Source organism: Drosophila biarmipes, chromosome 3L (assembly GCF_025231255.1).
Source record: "Drosophila biarmipes strain raj3 chromosome 3L, RU_DBia_V1.1, whole genome shotgun sequence".
In the NCBI taxonomy this organism is placed as follows: Eukaryota; Metazoa; Arthropoda; class Insecta; order Diptera; family Drosophilidae; genus Drosophila; species Drosophila biarmipes.
In genome coordinates this window covers 17743807-17768191 of record NC_066613.1, presented here as the reverse complement: position 1 = coordinate 17768191, position 24385 = coordinate 17743807, and the positions used below count along the sequence as shown (strand labels likewise).

General features: G+C 45.3%; 4 protein-coding genes across 10 annotated transcripts; 2 read left to right on the top strand and 2 right to left on the bottom strand.

Moving 5' to 3' along the window:
• The first annotated feature begins 1543 nt into the window (after positions 1-1543).
• Positions 1544-3019, top strand: LOC108034691 (CTD nuclear envelope phosphatase 1 homolog). The gene is made up of 3 exons (XM_017109632.2): positions 1544-1561; positions 2091-2161; positions 2219-3019. Exons 2-3 carry the CDS (start codon positions 2130-2132, stop codon positions 2931-2933), a joined length of 747 nt encoding a protein of 248 aa, XP_016965121.1. The 5' UTR covers positions 1544-1561; positions 2091-2129; the 3' UTR covers positions 2934-3019.
• Positions 3020-7025: 4006 nt separating this feature from the next.
• On the top strand, positions 7026-10058 carry LOC108035617 (probable protein phosphatase 2C T23F11.1). 2 transcript variants are annotated; one of them, XM_017111304.3, is made up of 4 exons: positions 7026-7184; positions 7661-8034; positions 8747-9077; positions 9155-10058. In XM_017111304.3, exons 2-4 carry the CDS (start codon positions 7753-7755, stop codon positions 9661-9663), a joined length of 1122 nt encoding a protein of 373 aa, XP_016966793.1. In that variant the 5' UTR covers positions 7026-7184; positions 7661-7752; the 3' UTR covers positions 9664-10058. The 2 variants fall into 2 exon arrangements, with proteins under 2 accessions (XP_016966793.1, XP_016966795.1); XM_017111306.3 differs by having other exon boundaries at positions 7029-7173.
• A 1362-nt stretch (positions 10059-11420) lies between these two features.
• Positions 11421-22344, bottom strand: LOC108034975 (la-related protein Larp4B). 5 transcript variants are annotated; one of them, XM_050886725.1, is made up of 9 exons: positions 22054-22344; positions 19484-20357; positions 19168-19417; positions 18714-19094; positions 17778-18345; positions 17180-17718; positions 15150-17025; positions 14705-15062; positions 11421-14643 (listed from the first exon to the last, which is right to left on the bottom strand). In XM_050886725.1, exons 2-8 carry the CDS (start codon positions 20341-20343, stop codon positions 14911-14913), a joined length of 4626 nt encoding a protein of 1541 aa, XP_050742682.1. In that variant the 5' UTR covers positions 20344-20357; positions 22054-22344; the 3' UTR covers positions 11421-14643; positions 14705-14910. The 5 variants fall into 5 exon arrangements, with proteins under 5 accessions (XP_050742682.1, XP_016965782.1, XP_050742683.1 ...); XM_017110293.3 differs by lacking the exon at positions 22054-22344 and adding an exon at positions 21562-21700; XM_050886726.1 differs by lacking the exon at positions 22054-22344 and adding an exon at positions 21614-21668.
• Positions 22345-22730: 386 nt separating this feature from the next.
• Positions 22731-24272, bottom strand: LOC108035695 (eukaryotic translation initiation factor eIF1). 2 transcript variants are annotated; one of them, XM_017111416.3, is made up of 4 exons: positions 24219-24236; positions 24106-24157; positions 23717-23874; positions 22731-23122 (listed from the first exon to the last, which is right to left on the bottom strand). In XM_017111416.3, exons 2-4 carry the CDS (start codon positions 24131-24133, stop codon positions 22976-22978), a joined length of 333 nt encoding a protein of 110 aa, XP_016966905.1. In that variant the 5' UTR covers positions 24134-24157; positions 24219-24236; the 3' UTR covers positions 22731-22975. The 2 variants fall into 2 exon arrangements, with proteins under 2 accessions (XP_016966905.1, XP_016966903.1); XM_017111414.3 differs by having other exon boundaries at positions 24106-24272.
• Positions 24273-24385: the final 113 nt, after the last annotated feature.

Sequence of the window (24385 nt, the reverse complement as noted above, 5' to 3'; positions counted from 1 at the left end):
AGACATAGTCTCATTTAAAAATCTTTAAACTCTACAAGCAATGGCAAAAGTAAGCCGACTTTTTCTCTGTACCAACTGTTTTCTTGCCAGTTCGATTTACTAAAATGGGGAAATAGAAATTATAACAAAGTAGCCACGACTGGCTTGCGAAATGACAAAAGACATTGGAATTTCTGCATATTTTCCGGTCTGATTGACTCGGCGACTGTACGAATGTCGCACGACAAGACATACCGAACATGTGCCTGAATGCGGGTGCTAAACACTCCCCATCCTTCTGCTCCTGAGCCGACTCAGAAGTTAATTTCACCCCTTTGTTTGTCCGCATCTTTTGCGAGAATTGGGGAACTGCAGTTGTGGCAGCCGCACAACATGCGGTTAAATGTTGACACCCAGCAGACGCCACAGCCAACCGCAAAAAACGCAAGCCTCGGGACCTCGGGTCCTGGCCGAAGCAAAAAACCTAATAAGTGGGATGATCCATTGGGGTGGACCCTGACTGAGAAGATTTTTATGGCTACTTACTATATTTTCTTCTTAATTGATATTACTAAAATTTGACATTTTTTATGTTGTTTCTGTTGTTATTATTATAGATAAAAAACAATTTATATTAAAGCAACAACATAATACTTTACTACAGTATCAAACAAATTTTAAAGCATACTTTTCTGCAAATTTTTAAAAGATTTCTATTCTCTACATTTTTTTTTTATTTTTAAGAGCCATAATATGAAATTAATATTTACCCATAAATTCAAATAAATGAAATCATACAATTTAATAAAATATTTTTTAATAATAAATATATTTTTCTGTATGGTTTTTTAAGCCGTCAGTTAAATGTGCAAAGGGACTGAAAATATTTTTCTTATATTTAATTAATTTTCTCCCGAAGCATTCCATCCCAATCGCGTGCAGGCGACCTCCAGATGCGCACAATATGGTGCTCCTTCTGGATGACGCCGCCGGCTTCATGGCCACAGTTGCAGTTGCTGCAGCGGTTTTATTACTACTTTTTGCCCAGCCTGCGCTGATCTCGCTTTTTGCTGCTCTGCTGTTAATCGTCTTGACGGCGCAGTCACATTGTGCGTGCTGCTCCCAAGGCCAGTGCAATATTTTACACGAGTGACATCGCCGGCGAACTTCCGTCAGTGCAGCATATGCATATACAAAATACCCCGATTTCCATGCCGATCCCGAGGCAACCTCCTCTTTGTGCGTCATCGCTGGCAGTGCATTTCATGGCTGTTTATATCGCTACTCCCCCCAGGAAAACGAAAAACAAAACACCCCCGCACGTACGCACGATCGTTTAACACCCACTGTAAGTGGAATTGCAGGCCAGACGAGTTCTTCGAATTTCCACACGGCCAGAAAATTATATGGTATCTTCAATAAGTTGATTAATAACATCCATGCAGGAAGAAAATTGCATACAGCGCATCGAAATTGATTAATGGTGCTCTTCAAACCAGTTGGTGTGGGCTGCCAGTCGTGTCGTATACGCAATTTTAGCGGTCTATCTCTTTTTTGGATCTTTCAATGTTCAAGTCATCAGGTAAATTTAATAGAATTATTTTAAAACTGTCATGATATTCCAGTTTTCTAACCAGTTTCAAAGTATCTTTTGCTGACGAGCCGTGAATCGAAGATGTTCAAATATGAGGTGATACATTCCTTATCAGTGGTTTCATATCATTATCGTTGCTTTTATTGCCTTATAAGGTAAGGCAATAGCTGTCTATGTTTATCTATTATGGAACCACATTTTGAAATTATCTTTTTTATCTTATTGAACAATTAAAATAGTGCTAATGCGTTTGAAGAAAAATGTTATATTATTGATTTATATATCTGAAGCATGCACTTTTGTTTTAATTTCTTTGCATTTTTATAAACCCTTTAATTTCAGTGTTTAATCAATCAGGTAGCAATCAACTTATATTCTTTTTGAGTCACTCTACAAGCAAACTCCCTACGATCAATGTCGTTTTCTCGTTTCTCCCTTTTCATTTCATATAAATTTTCATGTCAGTTTTACTACACCCTGTGCATTTTATTGTTATTATTTTGTTTTAATAATTTAGTTTGGATTTTACCTATAAAATTTATTAAGTCTCCTGACGATGCCGCTCAAAGGTGACTCCCTTTTGGTTTAGTAAGTAATGGTGGATGCCTGTCATACCCACATATCACTATCCCCGCATCCATTTAGCTTCTTTGGCGCGGCCTCCATGGGTCTGGTGATGAGCATGATCTGCGTGGTGGTGCCCCCAGTGCGTCTCTTTCTGGGGAAGATCTACAAGGTCTATGCGGACTACACGCCCATTATTTATCCCAGGGAGGATCGCCTGACACCCGTTTCCAAGCGCCGACTGAATCTGGTGGCCAAGAAGACCCTGGTTCTGGACATGGACGAGACCCTTATGACATCGTGGATGAAGAGGCATGGCCAAGACCCGAAGAAACAGCCCACTGTTCCACACGACTTTGAGTTCTTCTTGCCGGAGTACAACGCCACCGTCTTTGTCTACAAGCGACCCTACTTGGATCACTTTCTGGACCGTGTATCCAAGTGGTACGACCTGACTGTCTTCACGGCCGGAGTAGAGGCCTACGCCTGCCCGATCCTGGACTTTTTGGACAGGGGACGGGGCATCCTGACGAAGCGCCTGTACCGCCAGGACTGCATAGATGTGTTCGGTTTTAGGGCCAAGTACGTAACGCTGGCCTCCCCGGATTTGTCCAATGTCCTGCTCCTGGACAACTCAAGCACCGAGTGCAGTTTCAATGCCGGAAACTCCATTCACATCAAGTCCTATCGAATCGGCAGTCGAGATGAAGAGCTGATCAATTTGCTACCCTTTCTGGATGCTTTGCGCTTCACCAAGGACGTACGATCGGTGCTGCAGAGGTGCTCTCGCTTCTAGGGTTTCTAGTGAGATCCCCCAAAAGTATTTTATTTTATTTTTTGGTTTATTTGTATTTTTATTTTGTTAAATTTTAAAGCATTGAATCAGCGTCTTATCAATTTGGACATTCATCAAGGGTCATTCTGTGCTCGAGACATTTTGATTTTAAATTTTGAAAGTCATTAACGGAATGTGGGATGGTTAGAGTGAATTTTAATAAGGTGTTGGAATTTTAAGCATATTTTTTTACAATTCCGATTATGTTTAAATGACCAATCAAAAGTACTTGTAAGAAACTATTTCACGTCAAAGTTTCAAAATGTAACCTTGGACTGAGGACTTTGGATTTATTTCTGTATGATCATCCTTTTGGATCTATACTCCTCAGCTGTAACATCTTTAACCATCCCCGGTTTAGTCATACAGGGCCTGCTTAGTCACATCCCATAAGTGGAAGGCCAAGTGATTCACTAAGTAAACGACTTCGGCCAAGGCTGCAGCGATATCAGGCCACAACTCATATTAATCAGGGGCTAGTACAATATGCTCCACTTTATCGGCGAGCGAGTTGCGACAGTGAAAAATGAGCAAATGTCACAAGGATCATAGGGCTGGGCCCGTTCTGCCATCTGCATTTCGATCGGAGTAGGAACTCAAACTGGTTTTTCGTCGAAAGAAAGCGGAGCTAAGAACAAACTGGCTATTTAAGGGCTTCGAATTTTACACAACCTTTAATACGATCTTAAAGGGGTTGGCATCCGAAAAATGTAATATTTAAATGGGTTTTTAATTTTATTTTTTTTTTTAAACCTTTTTTTTATATTATATAAACACACTTATATGGTAGATATTACTGTGATGGTTTTATTCTTCGACTTTAGACTGTAAAGTCCTAAAACCTCCACTAATGATAAGGCTTTACCCTGACTCTCCTTGAAAACAATATACCCTAGAGAATCTTGGGAATCGAATACTTTTCGCGCTAATCCCTAGTCCAGCTCAGCCATTTGGGTGCGGCAATTAAGTCACCACCACCACCGGCGAGGAGGATCTTTTCAGGGGGGAGCTCTGGCTGGTGAAGGGGCTCGCGATTCCAGCGAAGATCATTATTGTCTCGTCGCGGATGCTGATGCTGAATGCTGAGTGCCTGGAAAGCGAGACTTCGACGTCGACGACGGCCCCAAAAAATAAGGCAGCCACCACGCGGCGGGGCAAACAAGTTAATGAACCTGCGTCTGGGATCCTTGGGATCGGGATCGCATCGGGATCGGCACATCCGAGTGCGCAGGGGGGCAGCCCGTCCAACTAGTTTGGCTCTGGTCTTTCGGTTTTGGTCTCTTTTGGGGATCGGCCGTGGTCGCGCCGCGCCAAAATCTGTGGCACGAATTCTCTGGAAACGGTCGAAATTTCATTTCATTGCGGTACGGCCAGCCGAAATTAAGTTCAACAGCATTCCACCGGTCAGCGACTGTCTGGGTTTTGGGCAAAAACACTAGCTGCTCCGTTTGGCCGGCTTAGAAAAGAGCCGGCTCCCTGTATATGAATGGATATGAATTCCCCAGGCTGTGTTTAACATTCATTTGGGTAAATATATATTGTTATTATTCGGGGAAAATTGTTAACCAAAAACTAAAAATCAAAATTAGTAACCTATAATAAACAGATTTTACAAAGTTAGGACCTAAATGTATTTATTTTAAATATTTTTTATAAATGTCTTAAGCAAAATGGTTAATTTTTGTAATACTATGAAGCTGTTATTTATAAGATATAAATATTTATTTTAATGGGATCAATTTGATTACATACTGAGCGTTTATTAGTATTATATGCCGTTGCAAGGGATTGATTTCCGCACAGCTCCTGTTTCGCGACCCCATTATCCTTGGGCCAGGAGTCATTGCCCTGCGGCCCATTACTGGCTCGTATTACACAATTGCATCGGAGATGCCGATCGGACGGTGCTCAAGTTACAAGGAACTCCAGTGGCCTACTTCCACTCGAGTGACCCGCAATGTCCCCGAACAATGCCCTTTGTGCCTATCCCTATCCCACGACGGGCCGGGAAGCAGGAGCAGCAGCAGAAGCAGGAGCAGGAGCTGCGTACAGCAACCCCATTATCCCATTATGCCGATCCTGCCCAGTCAGCCAAAGACAAAGAAGCCCATTTTGTCGCATTCAAACAGAAATTAATGTAAAACAAAACCCAATCCAATTCCAATCCCATCCAAGAGCTCGCTGAAAAAAGCAGAGAGGGAGCAAGGGGGCGCGCGAGGCGAGGGAATATAATTTTATTTTTATAACTGACCTCGAACTTTTGTGCAATGTGATTGAACTGCCTGACGATATCTCCGGGCCCTGCTCTGTCCGGCTCCCGTCTCTGTCCCTTGCCCTGCACAGGACATGCACTGAAAATAATTAATTATAAAATCCAATTTTACATTCCCTAACATGTTATTCAAATCTACTAATCTTTAGGTTTCTGTATTTAATTTTGAATTATTTGTTGATATAATCTTCTGTTTCACAAAAGCCTTATAAGGGAAATGTAGATGGCCCTCTATGCGTATACGTAATAATCTTTTCGAAACATTTTGTTTGTTGAAATCTCCAAATTGAAATATTTATATAAATAGTTTTCTGGCTATACTAAGACATCATACCATACTAAGACACCCCCACTTTTTACAGTGTGCCCCGATGCGAGCTGCAGCATTTGCATGCAGACTGCATACAGAGCTGTTGATCGCCTCCAACTCCAACTCCGAGTCCGATTTAGAGACCGATTCAGGGAGCGAAACCGAAACCGAGCCTGGATGCAATCATCGGTTGACAAACAATATGGAAATTCTACAGAGTGCGCTGAAATAAAAGGGGAAGCGAAAGCGAATCTTAAATGGCGAAAAGGGCTGGATAGTTGCAGTCGTCAGCGGGGAACGTTAAATGCATAATAAATGTGCGTTCTGGAGGTTGGGAAATAAAATGCGTGCAGCGACGTCTACGCCTTGCACTTTCAATGACCAAACACAGCGATAAGAAAGGCAGAGATATAATGCACAGAGCGAAAGTGGGGATGTGTTTGAATGCAAGTTGCAGTATTGGATTTCATTGCTTATTAATTTGTCGCACATTAATAAAATTGTTAAATGTTCAATATTGTATCCTTATAATATCATAATTAAGCTTTATAAATAAGTTTCTTAAATATTATACTAGAACATTAAACTTAAAATTTTGGAAATTGATCTAAACTTTGGAAACCATCTTATCTAATCTCAGTAGGAGAATGTACATAGAGAGGGGCGATAGCTTAGTGGGAATCGCTTTGTTGCTCCCCATCGAAACGCGCTAGTTCGACAACAAACTTCTGATTGACTTTGTTTGCCAAAACAATTTGAAAGCGGCAAAGATAATGCGGGAAAAAGAGAGAACCCCAAATACACACACAGTGCTTTATCAGAAATTGCTCTGTGGCTTTTGCTGCTGCTGCTGTGCAAATATTTAATACATTCTTTTTCGCTCGGCAAAAGCGCAAAACAAAAGAACCCAAAAAAAAAGAGAAGACTCAGAAGACAATAAATAGAAAGCAGAGGCGTTGGCAGCGAATGCCAGTCAAGCTTTAATTCCCCAAACAACAACAATGCGAGAGCAACAACTCAGCAGCGGCAGCAGCGACCACAAAAAGTGTTTAGTTGACGTCATTTGTCCTTGAATTCGTATACTTGCCGAAAACCCAAAGCGAAATTCGCAAAATTCAATGCACTCGCCAACTAAACAAAAAAAGCAGCAGATAGGATGACGAAAAATCAAAAAAACGAAATGAGTAGCGGAAGAGGGAAGCGGCATATTAGGAAATTGGCATTGACATTGCAATTTCAATATTAAATGAAGGCAAGAAAATAAATAAGAAATAAACTGCACAATTTAAGAATATAAATTAAGTTTCTTTCTACAGACAAATAAATTTGAATTCAAATTAAACCGCCCAAGCTAGCAGTGCTGTGAAAGTTCAAAAAGGCAGTGGGGACACCCACCCAACCAGGGCTGCCTAATTAGTGTTGTGCAATACCGAGATTAGTATGACCACATAGCCACAACTTTAAAAGTTTAAAAAGCTGCTGGATTTTTGGCACAGCCCGTCACGTTCACACTGCAAAGCACAAACCAAATAAAAAAAATAAACACGCGCAGTTTTTAATAATTTTTTACTGAACCGTTTTTTTGATGCGGAGTCGGTTTGTTGGGGCGAGCAAAACAGGTGAACGCCAGGTGGGTCCCCAGAGCTGTTCGGGACTGGGACTACTGCACTACTCCGCTGCTCCGCCTCGTCTTCCTCTTCTGTTCTCCCCACTTCTCCGTTTCTTGGCCTGTTTTTTCTTCACTTTTTTTTTGCATAAGTTTAGGGTCCACCGCAAACTGTGAACTAATTGCGGAGCGCATGATTGCTGGGGCCGTCGAACGGAAAGCGGAAAGTCTGCCTTATCGACTCCCATTTATCACCTGCCCTTTGAACCCGTTCGAACCCGAGCCAGAACCAGAACCCAAACCCAATTCCGGATCGCGGAATCCGGCCCTGAAATCTTCACGTCTGTTTGCTTATAGCTTTGATATGCTAATCTCCAGGGCCCACGCGTATCTGAAGTTGACAGTCGCCATTCGCTGGCTGGGTAGTCAGTAGCCCGCATAGTCCGTAGCCAGTTTCGTAATTAACTTAACCCGTGTGCTTGTACGACTTCTTTCCGCAGAAGTGCGACGTAAATCGATAACACCACACCAGCGCCACCCACAACACCGCCCCCACACCGTCTGAACACCACACACAACACAACAAATCACCATGGGTCAGACTCTCTCGGAACCGGTGACCGCCAAGGAGTCCTCCTACTGCCAGAACGCCGCCTTCCGCGTGGGCTCCAGCTGCATGCAGGGCTGGCGCATCAACATGGAGGACTCGCACACCCACATCCTGTCGCTGCCCGACGATCCGGGAGCGGCCTTCTTCGCCGTCTACGACGGGCATGGAGGGGCCACGGTGGCCCAGTATGCCGGCAAGCACCTGCACAAGTTCGTGCTCAAGCGGCCGGAGTACAACGACAACATCGAACAGGCGCTGCAGCAGGTGAGTCACGGGAGAATCACCTCCAGATGGCGGACGAAGTGACATACAAAGATCTTCAATGGTAGCTTAAAGTACCTAGAATTTTGGTAACCCTCCATTGGATAAAAGTAAAACCCTCTAAACATCGTTATTCATTCAGTAATCTCTCCCAACTGGGTATTTATACGAGTAAACATTGTGATTAGATTCTGTAGGGATAGTTCTCTTTATATTTTTACCTATATCGGATTTTCTTTATAGAGTAATGGTATAAAACTTTATAGATTGATATTTGATAAAGGGTATCTACTTTATTATATCTGTTTAGACATCAAGGTATTCTTTTGCTGATGGTATTTACCTACTTTCTGGTTTCCATATCAATGCCAAGTTACTCATCTGCGAAACTTTTGCGTCATTTAGACTTATAGACACCAACTAAAGATACGTGATGGAGGGAAACAGCTCTATCCAAACTTGGTTGATTATTCTTACCTTTTTTATCGTTCTTAGGTTTTATGAAGTATCGTATACCTACCCATAAAGATATCAACTTATAAATAATAACTATTTAAAAAAAAAATTAGGTGCCTTTCCTAGGACTTTATTTTGTAAATAACCTTTAAGTTTGAAAATTAGCTACATCTGGCCTAGGTACACTTTGAGCCAAGCCATTAATCTTATTTCTCATCTCGGTATTACACATTACTCACAACCTCTGATGCAATTGCAGGGCTTTCTGGACATAGACTACGAAATGCTACACAATGAGTCATGGGGCGACCAGATGGCCGGTTCCACGGCCGTAGTGGTCCTAGTGAAAGACAACAAGCTGTACTGCGCGAATGCCGGGGACTCGCGGGCCATTGCCTGCGTGAACGGACAACTGGAGATCCTGTCGCTGGACCACAAGCCCAACAACGAGGCGGAGACGAAGCGGATCATCGAGGGCGGCGGCTGGGTGGAGTTCAATCGGGTCAACGGCAATCTGGCACTTTCCCGGGCACTGGGCGACTTTGTCTTCAAGCGGTCGAACAAAAAGCCGGAAGATCAAATCGTCACAGGTGAGAATCACCGCATTCATTGTTCTTATTGCCCCATTATCACCTCGCTGTTTCTTGTTCTCCGTGCGTGCGTATAGCCTACCCGGACGTGGAGACGCGCAAGATCATGGAGGATTGGGAATTCATCGTGCTGGCCTGCGATGGCATTTGGGATGTGATGACCAATGCGGAAGTGCTCGAGTTCTGTCGCACGCGCATTGGCATGGGCATGTATCCGGAGGAGATCTGCGAGGAGCTGATGAACCACTGCCTGGCGCCCGACTGCCAAATGGGCGGCCTCGGCGGCGACAATATGACCGTGGTGCTGGTCTGCCTGCTCCACGACCGTCCCTACAGCGATCTGATAGCCCGCTGCCGGAACAGCAACCAGGCGGCCAACGACCACGACCTTGCGGGCAAGGCGGCGAAGGATGAGGCCGCCGAGGCCGAGGCAGAAGCGGAAACCGATACGGAAACGGAAACACAGTCCAAGCCCTGCCAGAAGCAATCCAATTCCGGTCCCACGGACGACGAGAAGAAGCTGGAGAAGGAGTCACAGGATGCGCTGCTGGCAGCGGCCGAGATGCAGCTGAACTATATGTACTAGTGCGCCTTACGATTAATTAATTAGAGTTACTCCAGTACCGCTTAGGTCAACTCTTTATACTTAACAACGCAAGTGTTCTTGGTTAAGTTTTATATGAACACAACACCACACACACACACAGTCCTTACCAAAATGTTTGCTCCGATTAATAATACTTGTTTTAATTGTAACCACCACGATGCGTGTATATACATATATGCCTTGTCTAACTATATAATTGTATGATTTACTAGGTTTTGTGATGCCCCAGCAAGATGGATAAAAAGAATTGTATTACTCGATTAGTATTTATGTACCTAAACCTACTTGTCATAGTTGTTTGGGGTCGATCTTTAAGAGAGGAGCGAAGAGTTTCAAAATTATAAATAAAGAAATGTTTTGTAGTGCCCAAGGAAGTCGGATTTTAAATTTGCTACTGTATTTGAAATGGCATGTGAAAAAGCCCTGAGGTTTATGATAAATTAAAATGGGAGATTTAAAGAACTCAAAAAAACACTTATTAGTCATTTCGTTTTGTTCGAAAAAATTTAATTTGCTTTGGTTTTGAACAGGATATACGATACGATTGTTGTTCTTTTCCGGTGATACACTCCAAAAGAGATTATTCTTTATAATATTTTATCAAATTTGCCTTGTACTAGTATTTTATACGGAATTTTAAGGAATGACAACCCCGATTAGACCCAAGCTAGGAAATGGAGTAAAGTGTGCTGCTTTCTCTTTATTGCTTTAGTTTTGACTTACTACACCTAATCTAAGTAACGCCCTTTCGTCGTTTTCCGCTTGTTTTTACTTCGCTTTTAATTATATGATGCAAATTCAATAAAATAAAAAAAAAGGGGATAGTACGGATGTACGAGTGGGGGCAGTGATCATGAAAAGTACCGCCCGCATTTTTGTTTTTAACTCGCAAGTATAAATTTTATTTAAACTTTTCGCTATTAAGTCGTTACGAGTACAGGTTTCCGCCTCCTCATCAACATCATCGTCATCATCATCACCATCGTCTGGTTTTTACGTACAAATTGTTCAGGCTTAACTAACCTATTATAGAGACAAATGAATTACGCTTTCGATTTTTTTGTTTTTTTGGTTGTTTCTCAGTGTTTGTATTTTTTTTTTCGTTTTGTTTTATTATAATATTTTATTTATATGTATGCCATCGTATTACACATTCAATTATGCATAACTGCTGTTGGTTTCGCTTTCGCTTGCTGCATAGAGGGATATTGTATTTCTTTATAGTTAGTTTATAGTTTAAATCATATGCAATTTTATAAACTTCTTGTTACTTTACAGTTATCAATTTCGGTACAATTACAAATTGATTATATATATATTTATATATGTATGCATGTTCTTCTCGCTTTTTAATATTACATATTTTCATTTTTGTTTTTTAACAGACAGGTTGTTCTTGTTGTTGTTTTTGTGGTTTTTAGTGATAACAATGTGCGTAAGCATTTTTTGTTTAGCGTTGTTTGCTCTTGCCGTTTATGGTAGTAGTAAAAATAAGGGAGTGAATTCAACCCAGGGCAAAATGAAAGCATTAACTCAAAGGATCTCCGACCAGAGATCGACAAAAGCTCTGTCGTCGAACGCACAAAAAAAAGGGGGAAATGGAAGATGGCAGTGCCAAAGAGAATGATTGGGTGAATCCAGGAGGGGAATGCCCTCAACAATGTATAGCTAGGGGTATGTACAGTGGTCTTGTGGCGCGGGCATTCCATAAAACTAAATAATACGAAATATTTGGATGGTGTGTAAACAAAAAGTAAACGATATGCTAGGCGGTGTGTGTTGGTGATTTTGAGTGTTTTTCCTTCTTTTTTTTTGTTGTTGTGGTGTGGGGACAGGAGGTATGATGGATGGATGGGTGGGTGGATGGTTTGTGGGGAATACATAGCTCTGTGGGCGTGGCATGTCTGCAGGTCTGAACTTGCAGTAGTATTATTTTGTAAATATAACAAGGTGTCATATGCGCTGCTTAAGTATACAAAAATAAATAACTTAAGAACTGAGGTTTACAATGTAACAATTTAATTTAATTTATTGTATTCCTTAAAATTATTCAACATCAACAATGTTCCTTTACTTTCCCTATACCCTATACTCTTCTCCATCCCTCGGTTCTCGAAGGACAGCGTTCGGTCACAAGTGTCCGAGGGTCCGAGTGTCCCACTGTCCAGTGTCCAAGTGTCGACTGTCTCATGGTCGAGTGGGCGTTGCAATCTCGATGGGCAATGGCGGCCAGGCCCCGGGGTTCCGTTTATTGGTTTTTGTTTTTGTTTTTGTCGCACACAATTGATGATTTGTCAATTGCATAATATCACATCTCATTGTCCGGAATTTCGGAGCCGCCGCCCAGCGATCGATCGATCTGTGCGCGCCACTCTGGCCACCTCCTGTCCCTCAACTCGTCTCACCCATTGATTCACCTAAAGCACAGTCCGCAGTCCCAGTCGCAGTCCGCCCTATTGAGGTTCAACTGTACAGTGTGTGTGGCGTGGTGTGTGGTGTGTTGTGTGTAGTTTTATGTATGGTTTTGCAATTCGTTGGTGTTGGCAGCCGACAGTGAGTGATGAGCACAACAAAATCATTTGAGAACTTTCCAAAGAATCGTGTGTGTGCGAGTGTTGTTGGGGTTAGTTGGGTTATAGTTTGGGTCTTTCTTCAATTTGGAGGGGGAAGATACAAACTATAAACTATGAATTATTTAAAGATACATTTTGTGTGGCGGTTACACGACGAAGCACTGAGCAAGGTATACTATCTGCGTGTGTGTATGTGTGTGTGTGGTGACCACCATCTCCATCGAACCAGCTATCCGTGTCCTGGATGATTGACTGATTGAATGGCTTGAAACGATTGATTGATTGATAGCTGTTTATGTCCTAGAGGCAGTCGTGTGTTGCATGGTGAGTGTGCTCGGATGGGATGCGTTTCGATGGGCGGATGGGGTCACGCGGGTTCTTGGCTCAGTGGTCCGTCTGTACCCAGCTCGTATGTTACATATTAGTTAGTATAGGCACTTAGCATATTCGATTGTTTTCATAGAAACAAAATATATGTTGTATATTGATTTTTCAGTTTAGTTCTTTCTTTCTTTCGTTTTTTTCCTTATATTTGCAATTTCATTTTGGTTGGAAGTCTTGCGTTTAGAGTTCATTTTCATTTTTCTCTTCGTTTTGTTTTGATTTTGGATGAAAAGAATTAGTCCTACTTTTCTTTTTTGGGAAAACATTGTTCGGTCTGTTCACAGTGGGTTCGTAAGCATGTAATTAAGGGAACCAAATAATAATACGCGGGTTTCCTTCGCTTGAATGTGTGTGTTATGAGTGGAAAAATGAAAATGATTTTGGTTTTTTGGATTTGGAAGTGAAAGGGCGGAGCCGTTTTGTTCTCAAATAAAGGAAAACCTAACAGAAGAAATAATGTTGTTAAGTTACGTGTGTGAATATCCATATATGCATACCTAAACTTAATTCTTACTCCTAGAATAGTTTGTAGATATCGTGTGTACGCTCTTAAGACTACTGATTATTTTTCTTTCTCCCTTGCCAATTGTTTTTATGCTTCAGGATTAATTTACATGCTTCTTAAATTTGAATAAATTAAGACTCCATAAATCAATTTGTGCGTAAATCATGAACAATTAAAAGGGAAAACCGTATGTAAAATATATCTAGGATGAGCATCAATAATTGGGGGAGGGGATCGAGGATGAAGCAGCATCTTTCCGTATTGAGAGACAGTAAAACATAGCTAAAGAATTCGTTTTAAATGCCTATTTTGTGTGTTGTCCTAAACCTCATTGAATTTCGTGTGTGTCTGTGTGTGTTTGTTTAGTTTATGGCACCTTTTTGTATAGAGTCCTAAGTCGTAAATATAACATTAGATAGTGTTTGTCTTATGAGCTGGTCTGAGCTGTGTGTCCACCTACGCTTTGTAAGGATAAAGTTTAGTATTTAGCAATGCACTAACTTCTTAATTCACTTCATTTTCGTTCTTTGTTTGTTGAAATAGACGTGTGAAACCATCAAACTGAGAAAATTGCCTTCATGTGGAAACAAATGCAATTTTAAAATGTAAGTCCTTCCCACGATATACGATATAAGTATAAAAATGAGGGTTTTACCCGAGTCGGTGTCTGGGGGCGGGGGAAGTTAAGTTTGTCTAGGCGTATTCAGGTGTGTCTGTGTAAAGGATCCCTTAAGTCGTCGTGAACTAAGTACGAGAATCCCCATAATCAAGTTGTATATAAAAAAAGCGACTTGCTCAAACAAGATCATACGTTAAAATGTTACAATGATTCAAAACAATCGTATATATCATATAATATATATCTAAATAATAGAAGTAACCCTAACCTGTGGGACTAGCGGAGACATAGCTGCGTACGCTACGTACTCGTATCTGTGTACTTCTGTTTTGGCTATAAACATTATGTTCTGATGTGTAAGCAAAAATGAAAATGATGAAATATTAAACGTAGGTAATGGTAACGTAAAATCAATGTGTGATTCATGAGTTCATCAGTTATTATCAATAAAACCTAATATTTTCTTCTCCCTTCCTCTGCTTCCTCTGCTTGGCTTAGCTTGCTTTAGTTTTGCTTTGTCGTTCGATGCAGTTGCTAGTTGGCTAACTACGCTCAAACCTCTTAGACTTATTCACTCGGCATCGTTATGGATAATCGTAATGATAGCTTAGGCATATTCATCTCTTGTCTCTTCTGTTCTCCTCCGTCTGCTCCTCCTCCGTGCGGCGCTAAACTAAGTGCTTACCCATCGAGTGTAGGTAACATTAGCTTAGGTAGATTAACATTAACTGATAACTGATTAAATATAGCTGGAGAAAAGGTATGCACCATTCATTCTTCGTCTTTGCCTACTAATATGATAACTGGTCCAAGCGTCGCCGGCTGCTCCTTCTCCTTTCTCTGCTCTCGTGTCCGCGTCCCTCGAGCAGCGGCAACTACTGCAAGATGCAAGTTATAGGGTTAACGTTTCCTAGCTTATAACGAAAAGCCTCAACTCACCTTTCGTATGCCTCCTTAGTTAGCTTGTAAATATCTATAGCACTTATAGGTATAACAAAAAGGTTTGCTCATATTTACATATGGAATTCTATATATGTACAGTCGGATGCATCCTCGGAGGCATCCTGCAAAGGTATCTCACAGTTGCCTCGCTTTGGCAACGCGGTTTTCCTCTCCTGTGCTCTGTCCTCTCCCCTTCCCTTTTCTTAAGAGTTGTTGGCCCTGGACTTGCGGTTGCCGCCAGTCCCCGGGCCAACATTGGCATTGGTATTGTGCTCTGTTGCAGAGCCGTAGTGATGCTGCTGGTGTTGCTGCTTCTCCTTGCTCAGTTGACGAACGGAGGCATTGGGACGATTATCTGTAGAGTTATTAGAGATTGATTAATAAGCCAACCAAAATAGGATACAATAATCGCAAAATAACTCCGAAGTGATTGGCTACCTACCTTTCTCTTTGGCAGAAACCACGACAGTAATGCTGGCTTGGGTGCTGTTGGTGACCGGAAGACCACCGCTTGGTTTGCCTGACAGCGCGGCTGGCGAAGCGCCACCTGCGGCACGCTTCTCGGTCGAAACTGTGGCCAGGCCACTCTTCTCCACGGCTGCCACCACGGCGGCGGGATCGCCGAAGACTAGGTCCATCTTGTGGCTGCCGGTGGGCGACAGAGTGCCGGTGGAGCCACCGGAGCCAGTCTCCTTGCTGTCAGATGCGGCCGCCGCCTTGTGGTGCTGGGCCACCTGGGCATAGCTCAGTTTGCTGGCAGTGGCGGCAGCCGAGAGGTTCTCCGTCGACGTGGACGTGGCCACGCTCTTGTGCTTACTCTTTTCCAGCAGGTTGGCCTCTTTCTTGGCATGCAGAGCGGCCACTGATGGCGGCTTCTTGTGCTGGCCAAGGCTGCACTCGGCCAGACTGGTGGTCAGACCGCCCTCTATCACGCTACAGGCGCCAGCGCCCGCGGCCAGGGCAGCGGAATACTCTGGGTGGCTAGCCAGCGGCGGCAACTGCTGCTGCTGCTGGACGTAGCCTTCGACCAGTCGCTGCTGCGACGGCTGCTTTGGATGCAGTTCATCCTCAGTCTTGTTTGATTTGTCCAGCTGCTGCTGGTGCTGCTGGGCTCCGGCTGCCTCATCCTTGCTGCTGGCATTGATATTTGGTGTTTGACACTTTATCACATGGATCGAATTGTTGTTACTGGAGCTCTGCTTAGTAACGTTCTTAGTATTGTTGCCCTCCTGAAGCTGGAGCCCGTACTCAGCACCCAAGGCAGGCGTGGGGCTTACAGGTGGATTGCGCTGCTGTTGCTGCTGCTGATAGTTGTGGGCCAAATGCGGCTGGTTCTGGGTCTGTTGGTGCCGTTGGTCTTTACGGGCCTTGCCCTTTCCTCCGGTGCCGCCACCAGTGCGCACCACATCAGACAAGCGGTTCTCAGCCCAGTTGTTGGCAGAGGAAGTGTTGGCCAAGTGGATATTGCTACTCTCTAATCCCTGTTGATTGCTTGAGCGCTGCTCCTCGCCACCGGCGCTTTCCAAGCTGCTGGTCAGCACCTGGTGCTGATGCGGCTGCTGTTGCTGCTGGTGCAGAGCCTGCTTCTGGCTGAGACCCGTTGAGGAGGCGGACGAGGCGGTGGAGTTATGCAGGGAGGCGCCACCAGTAGCCTGAGGTGTATGTGGTGCGGTGGCTGATGTGGCTGGCAGTGGTGGGAAGGCGGCGTCCTCCAGATCGAACTGCGGCGGTTGCACTGGGGCCGGCGGCTGCTGCTGTTGCTGCTGCTGCTGTTGTTGCTGCTGCTGCTGTTGGTGCTGATGCTGGTGGCCCTGATAGCCCAGGGAGCTGTGGTGAATACCGCGCTCGTTGCTGCCGCCGGACAGGCTGTTGCTGCCCGATCCGCCGCCGGATCCGCCACCACCCGAACCGCCACTGCTGACGCCTAAACCGCCGCTGTTGCCAACATTGCTGCCAATCGAATTGTGATGATGATGGTGGTGATAGTGATGGCCCGAGCCCTGCTGTCCAGTGCCGGAGGTCATGTGGTGCTGCTGCTGCTGCGAAGACAGCGCGTTGTGGTGATGATGGTGGTGCGAGCCACTGGCCATCGACGAATGCTGGGCGTGGTAGTGCGGATTGTAGTTGTTGCCCTTGTAGTTGCCACGGTGCTGGGGCGGTGGGACGTCGTGGATGGTATTGTAGTGGCTCTGGCGCTCTCCGCCACGATGGGAGGCTCCGCCGCCATCGGTTCCGCCACCTGACTGCACATTGCTGCCGGAGGAAGTTGACATCAAGTGCTGCTGCTGATGTGGGTTTGAGGGAGAGCTGCCGTAGAGCTGAAATTAAATTGAAAAGTAGTAAAGGGTTTAAATAAATCCGAATACACATCGTGCGTAAGCCACATATTATACGTTCAGCAACTTGGTTTACAAAATATCGTTAAATTCCAATTCCCATAGACGTATTCGTAATTCTATGTAGATTACTTACCCCAACTCGCCCGCCTGGGGAATAGTTGAGTCCGCCCTCCTCATCACGCCGACGACGGCGCGGGCGATTTTGCCATTGCAGTGGCTCCTTACTAATCGAAGTGGCCAGCGATGAGGAGGAGCTGGCTGACATGTTGCTGCTGCGATTCACCTGCTGCATGGCGTGAGAGCCATGCTCAACGCCGTCCCCCGCTTCCTGCAGCTCCTGCACCTGCACTTGCTGAAGGGCTACCTGTTGCGGCTGTTGCTGCGGCGGCTGCTGCTGCTGCTGTGGCTGCGTCTGTTGAACCACAAGGTGGTGCTGATGCTGGGCGGGCTGCGGCTGAGCCGGAGCCGTGGAGACATAGGTAACTTGCGGAGCGCTGGCGGCGCTGGAGGAAGCCAATTGATAGTGCTGCTGCTGGGATTGTCCCTGTGGCTGCTGCTGCTGAGCCTGCAGATGGTGGCTGTGGGCGGGCAGTGCCTGCACCTGGGTGCTATAGTGATGATGGGTGGTCACACCACCGCCATAGCTCTTGTCGAGGTTCTTCTGCATGCCACCTGTGTTAAAGAACCTTTTGTTAGAAGGTTTCGCGCTTTAGTGGCCCTTGAGAACTCACCCTTCCAGTTGCTCTTGATGGGATAGTGACGAGTGGAGCTGTTCACCTGCACCGTGGCTTGTTGCTGCTGAGCTGAGCTGGTTGGCTGCTGCTGAATCTGCTGGAGCACTTGCTGCGGCTGCTGCTGCTGCAAGGGGGCCTGCTGCAGGGGATCCGGCACAATGTTCGCCGGCACCACGCTGACCATTCCGCCTGGAATGGCGCCAGCTATCTGGATTGGCACAATGCTGCCGCCCTGAATGTGCGAGGCTGTTTGTGTGTTGCGCGGGGGCTTGCCCCTCGACTCGCCGCGTGGTCCCGAATTGGCACCGCCCACACTGTTGGGATTGCCGCGGTGATTGTTGTTGTAGCGTCCACCGCCCTGCGGCTTGGACGTGACCATCGTTTGTGCAGTGGGTGGCGGAGCTTGAGTGAAACCGGCTGCCACGGCCTGCGGAGCCAGGGGATTGGTGGTAAATATGTTACCTCCAATCTCGTAGAAGTTCTGGCCATGGCCGGTGGCTGCCACTGTGCCAGGCGGCCAGGGACCAGCCACTAAGCCAGGATAGAATTGATTCTGTGGAATCGGCTGTAAAACAAGATGTTGATATAAGTAGGGAATATTGATAATCATAAAAGGAAAAGATTTTGCTTACAAGTTAGAATTAGTTTTGAATTGGTTTTAAAAACTTGGCCCTTGATCTTACAATGAAATAATATGTATGATAATTAAGGAAATTAACGTCACAAACATTAGTCATAGGAATAATTTTTACTTAGGCCTCGTTGACTTTCAAAGCAATCAAGATCTTAACTTCCAATCGGAGAGATAAGTAGGAACGACCCATTAGAACGTCAATTTAACAAGTTTAATAAGCAACAAGATAAGAACAGGTATATTATAAATGAATTTGTCCCATTGAACTATGAAAGCTGTGACTCATTGATAATACTCACAATCAGTACAGGATTGCTGTACGGAACGGAGGCGGGAGCCGCGAGGGCCGCTCCATTGGCGTACACATAGCGTGGCTGCTGGGCAGCCGCATAGCCTACTGTGGCGGCACCGGCTCCGGATGGATCAAAGACATTGGCAGTCGGCGGCGACGTGAGACGGTAGCCGTTCATCTTATTTGGTACTGCTTGTATGCGATTGATGAACGACTTGGGCTTGATGCGGGCCATGATCGGCTTGCCCTGGAACTCCTTGACCTCTTCGCGCAGGTACTTGAACGCCTTCTGCGCATCGTCGTCCGACTTGAAGGTGATGTACCACGAGTTGTTGGCGACGAATTCGCAGGAGATCGGGCGGGGGCAGCTCTCGTTGCTGAACAGAGCCTGCAATGCGAACAAAATCCAATTAGTATTTGGGCTGGTTTTGGAAGAGCGTGAGCGGTGAAAAGTCACCCACCTTTACGTCATCGAGGGGCGTGTTGTTCGATATCTCGCGCAGAATGATGATGCAACGCTTGCGATTGGGACGCACGCGCAGGCCTTCTTCGTCCACCTGGACATTGGGCGATTCACGCAGCACCTCAGTGATGAGATTCATGTCATTGGTTAGTTTCCGTACCAAGTTGAATCTGGCCACGGTGTAAATGGGCACATACTGGTCGCTGTCCATCTGGGAGAGCAGGTAAGTATCGTTGGCCAAGTTCTCTCTGTTTGGATGGAAATTTAGAGAAAGTTAGAGGAGGTTCAAGTTGGCTGTAGGTACCACAACCCACCTGGAGAAGTAGTACTCAAGCTGGGTGGCCAGCATTTGCTTGAGCTTGTCCAGCGGTATGTTGGGCTCCTCTCCGGCTGCGGCATTGTGGCTGCCCTGCTGCTGGTCGGCGGAACCGTTCGCTGGTATCTGTACGGGCACTGGGACTTGGACAGGAACCTGGACCGGCACTACAATCTGATGGGGCTGCGGATCCAGGGCAACTAAATTCGTGTTGTTGAGGGCGTCTGTGGTGTAGCAGAGCACAGTGCCGTCCTGGGTCTGGGCGAGTGTGCCATTCATGATGGCGTATTCGTTGGTGTCCTGGGCCTCGCCGCCAACTGCTACGGTTCCTGGTGCTCCTCCTGCTATTCCTCCTGTTCCTGATCCTCCAGCCGTGGCCTGTGGAGGCGTCGGCTGATGGCCGTAGGTCAGATGCTGGGCGGGATGCGGCGATTGTTGTTGCTGCTGCTGCTGTTGCTGCTGCTGGTGGAGATGCTGCTGAAGCGTCTGCTGTTGCTGCTGCTGCTGTTGTTGTTGCTGTTGCTGCTGCTGTTGTTGGTGGGCTACGTGCGTATGGGCCAGGATCTGGGCCTGGTGTGGATGCGCCTGCTGCTGCTGGGCGGGCACAACGGCTGCGGCTGCTGCTGATGCGGTTGCCACTGGAGCAACGGCAACTGGAGGAGCTACTGGAGGAGCGCCTCCGGCGGCGGCTGCGGCTGCAGCGGCTGCTGTGATCAACGGTATGTGGGCAGCTGCGGCTGCTGCGGGGGAGGCTGCAATTTGGGTGGTGGCGCCAAACAGATTGGTGGCTAGCATCGCCGTCTCGACAGGAACGTTGGTGTAGACGGGCGGCTGGATCTTGACTGCATCTCCGTTCATGTACACATATCCTCCTGCAAGTGGTTTGCACATAAGAGCTGGGTTTTCATATTGCGGGTGGGCGGGTATGAGGTGGTTGGTGGTGGGCGGTGCGCGGTGGGTGGTGGGTGGTTATGTAGGTGCGATGGTGTGTTGTGTGTGAGCGGTGTGGTGTGGTGTGTGAGTGTGTACAAACAAGGTCAGTTTTTTGTTATTGTAGACGTAACGGGAAACTTTCGTAATCGGAGGAAGCTAGACGACGCTGGGAAAACTCTGCCGACTTCAAGTGAATAAAAAATAAAAACAAAAAACAAACAAACGAAACGCAATGCCAGCATAGGCGAACGCACACACATGTGCGGATTTCGAAGCATGTGGTATATAGGGGGTGGCACATATGGGTATGTAAGCATGTATGCCAAGCCACTGGCTCTGGCCAGCTAACTATTTTACCAACCTAGGTAGTATTCCATGGTAACGTATGTTGCAATTATCAAGAAATTCCACACAAAGACACAGTCGGTTATTTCGCTTCTCCTTCTTTGCTTTTTCTCTTATTTTTTTAAATCTATTTTTTTGCTCTTTCGAGCTGCACACACACACACTGACGCACGCGGCACACTCACACACACAGCAGGCACACACAGACACACACACACGCACGCGTTGCCACCCAGTCGCGAGAGTGGGAGGGAGAGAGAGCGAAGGAGAGGCCGAGAGAGAGTGAACGAGAGAGAGCGAGGAGGAGCTCTTCTTTCTATTTGGAAAATTTGATTTTCACTGCGATATTTTGTATTTTGCGTATGTCGCCTGCTTCAGCGATTCGAATGGCGCTGAAAATCGGGCCGGGCCTCTTTCACTCGTATCGATGGCTGATGCGTTATTTATTTGGACTGCTGCTGCTTGCGACTCGAAAACACGGCTCCTGCTCCTCCGCCCCTTTTCCTGCACATTTTCTTCAACTTCTACGTTGCCTTTTCCTCGGTCTTCTTCGTCTTCTTCTGAGCTCTTCTTCTTCTGCTCGCCGTTTCTTTTCTTTTCTTTTTTTTCTCGTTTTTTTGTCGTTTGCAGTCTATTTTTTCGCTTCTCGCTTTTCCTTCGCTTTTTGCACACGCAGAGAATGTGAATTGAAAATTGAAAACGACCGAGAGGCAATTGATTTTTTTTGTCGACTTTTCACACCCTACTTGCACCGCCCGCACCCGCCAGCGTAGCGCTTTTCAGTTGCCAATCGCTTGCCAAGTTCCTAAATGAATTGTTAAGGTTCTGCCTGGTTTTTTTCACCACCAACTTGTCACGCGAAAAATCCAAAAATTCGACTTCTCATCGTCATAGAAAACTTTCGCCGTTTCGATAGATCGACCCGCAGGGTTGCAAGCGATTGAAAATACCAGTAATTCAAAAAACTAACTGGGATTTTCGCGAGTTTTTCCCGGCTGCGTTTTCAGGCGGAGTAGAATAATTATGCAAGTCAGCACACGTTTGCTAGAAGTTTTTGGACAGTAATGTAAATTGGTTGCCCGATTTTTGTCAAGTACTTGACAAGTGTCAAGCTAAGCTACCGAAAAAATACCAACATGCTGGCTGCCAGAATACCGATAAATACGCCAACTGCCGCAGGGTGGCAACCCTGAAACGTGCAAGAACATAATATTGCTAAGCAAATTGCAGCCCCTCCGCACCCCTCCCCAATGAAATGACCTGCATAATTATGAGCTAGAGCCCACTTACCCCTTGGGATGAAAGAAATCACGGGTTGGTCCGCCTGCAGACGCCTATTTGGTGCAGCTGCAACCGCGATGGGGCACAAAACCACTTGTTAAATTTGGCCGAACGAAACACCAAGCGTTCCACGCACGAATTCTGCACTCGCGGTTTGGCTGGCGAATTGTAGTTGGAAAATTCGATTGAGTATGTCACGTTCGTTTTTTGACAAATTTTCGGTCGCCCGACACTTACGGAACCCTTTTTTTCCAGCTAAGAGCAACACACGCAAAAAATTCGCGCTCCTATTTTTTGTGCCTAAACGATGTGACTGCACACTAACCTGTCAGAAATACCGAAAACGGCAAGGAAATTAGTGTTACTAGGTGCGGAACATCGATTAGCGGCGACACAAACCGCTGCTGGCTATCCAAATTTAAATGATTTATTTTTCGTTTTATTTAAATTAATCACTTACAATAAATTTAGCAACCCCTTGTGTTGAATATTAATGGAAAAAATAAGGGCAGTATACTTCCTCCTTTCTTCCTCTTTCTTTAACGGAAATTGAACATTTTATTTCCAGTAATTAAGAAGACCTTTATACAATCTCTTATACTGTTTGGAATCTTTCCTATAAACATTTTAACTCAAAAAAAATTAATAAGAAAGGAAACCACCAAATAAAGACAAACAAAGCTCAATTTTCGTCCCATTATGCTACGACAGCGCCCGCACACATTCGTTTATTTAAATTGAACATTTAATTTTATTTATAACATTGTTCTCAGTTAATGGTCTATTGCTTCTGTGTTCGTGTAAATGTTCTATCAAGAGTGTTTGAATTAATCGGAACAAAGAACTTTTGCAAGTTTTTGGGGGTGTTTGTGTAGAGCTTAAGAATGAAATAGTAGTATGATGGTTCACACCGCTTTGTTTGTTCGTCCGCCTAGAAGCCGTGCACCTTGAGCTGATCCGGCTTAGCTAGTCCCACCTTCGTCAACCATTGACAGATGTTCTCACGCTGATCGCCCTGGAGCTGCAGGACCTCACCATACTCTGGGTGCTCGATTACAGTGCCATTGCAAGCGAATTCCTGCGAATGATTGGAGTGCATTAGTGTTGTTGATGCAAAGTGTCGAAATGATAATCAAAATTTTAATAAAATAGATGAAAACATTATTGACGGGGGAATGGATTAATCAACTACTTTACAGGCTTTAAGTACAGTTGCGGTCAGAACTGTGCATGGGTTTGGCTTTGTAGAAGGCATATTAGCTGACCTAAGAAAAATCAATAGGCATGCTATGTGTTAATGGGAATAATTAATAATTGATTTAGCAAATCAGTTCTTGGATCAGTTTGCTAACTTAGTTGGCTTCATACTGCTTCACATCTTAAAATGCTTTTCATTGCTAAAGATCCCTAGTTTCGTTTATATTTATATGCAGCCAACGCAAAAACTAAGCAGGTAGCTAGTTACTATGCTGACCAAAATCAATAACTGCGTGGCAAACGTTTACACTGCCTTTTGGGATGCTGTACTTTGGGGTGAATGTCCAGATATGACTGGATTTAGCAGGTGGAAAGGGTGGTTTGATTTTCTCTATCCTATCTGGTTGACCACAGCTGTGGAGTTGTGCGCCGCAGTGGGGGCTGTTGACCTGTCCCAGCCCTTGGATAAACCCACCTTCTTGCAGGAGCGGACTATCTTCTTCAAGTCATACTCCGCGGACAGGCCCTGGACAGTGGTTAGCGTCTTGCGACCGTTCCTCTGCTGGATTCTTATGTGCACTAGCCCGTCTTGAATATCATCATCATTGCCCTTGATTGCATCAGCAAAGGGGTCTGTAAGGCAGGAGATAGGATTGATTAGTGCGATTGTCGGGGGATCCGATTGATTGCAATGCTGGTGGGCTGTAAGGCATGTAATGCAATCACACCCTCGCAGCGTGTTTTACTTTTGCCCCAGAATGCGTATGTGTATGTATGTATGCGCGGTGATGACGAGCAGGGCGGCCATCTTTATGTACATGTGTAAGAGCTCGGGGAAAAGCGCCTCGCAGTCGCTCCACTTACCACGAGTGTTTAAATTCTGGATGGACATACGACAATAAAAACAAACCACAGCCTAAAACAAAAACTTTTTGAAATGATTTGTTGATATCTGAACTTTTAATTTAAAGTTTTACTGAGTGAGTTTTTTCGGAAATGTGTCTGACAAGTAGACTAGAGCTGGAAAAAAAATCGGTTTCTCTTCGGTGCTATCGATGTTTTTGGTGAAGTGGCAACGCCCCCAGCCACCGATTTTGTACTTCAATTATTTGAATTTTTAACAGTTTATATGCATTTTTAGTAA

Excerpts from the sequence above, each read along its gene's own strand:
- LOC108034691 (XM_017109632.2), top strand. The coding sequence starts at position 2,130 with ATGCCGCTCAAAGGTGACTCCCTTTTGGTTTA. Across the intron at positions 2,162-2,218 it reads GGTGACTCCCTTTTGGTTTA|CTTCTTTGGCGCGGCCTCCA; the intron begins GTAAGTAATGGT and ends GCATCCATTTAG.
- LOC108035695 (XM_017111414.3), bottom strand. The coding sequence starts at position 24,133 with ATGTCCATCCAGAATTTAAACACTCGTG. Across the intron at positions 23,875-24,105 it reads CCAGAATTTAAACACTCGTG|ACCCCTTTGCTGATGCAATC; the intron begins GTAAGTGGAGCG and ends CCTGCCTTACAG. Across the intron at positions 23,123-23,716 it reads TAGTCCGCTCCTGCAAGAAG|GAATTCGCTTGCAATGGCAC; the intron begins GTGGGTTTATCC and ends AATCATTCGCAG.
- LOC108035617 (XM_017111304.3), top strand. The coding sequence starts at position 7,753 with ATGGGTCAGACTCTCTCGGAACCGGTGACCGCCAAGGAGTCCTCCTAC. Across the intron at positions 8,035-8,746 it reads TCGAACAGGCGCTGCAGCAG|GGCTTTCTGGACATAGACTA; the intron begins GTGAGTCACGGG and ends ATGCAATTGCAG. Across the intron at positions 9,078-9,154 it reads GGAAGATCAAATCGTCACAG|CCTACCCGGACGTGGAGACG; the intron begins GTGAGAATCACC and ends GCGTGCGTATAG.
- LOC108034975 (XM_017110289.3), bottom strand. Across the intron at positions 19,095-19,167 it reads CGCCCCTCGATGACGTAAAG|GCTCTGTTCAGCAACGAGAG; the intron begins GTGGGTGACTTT and ends TTCGCATTGCAG. Across the intron at positions 17,026-17,179 it reads CCCCAGGCGGGCGAGTTGGG|CTCTACGGCAGCTCTCCCTC; the intron begins GTAAGTAATCTA and ends ATTTAATTTCAG.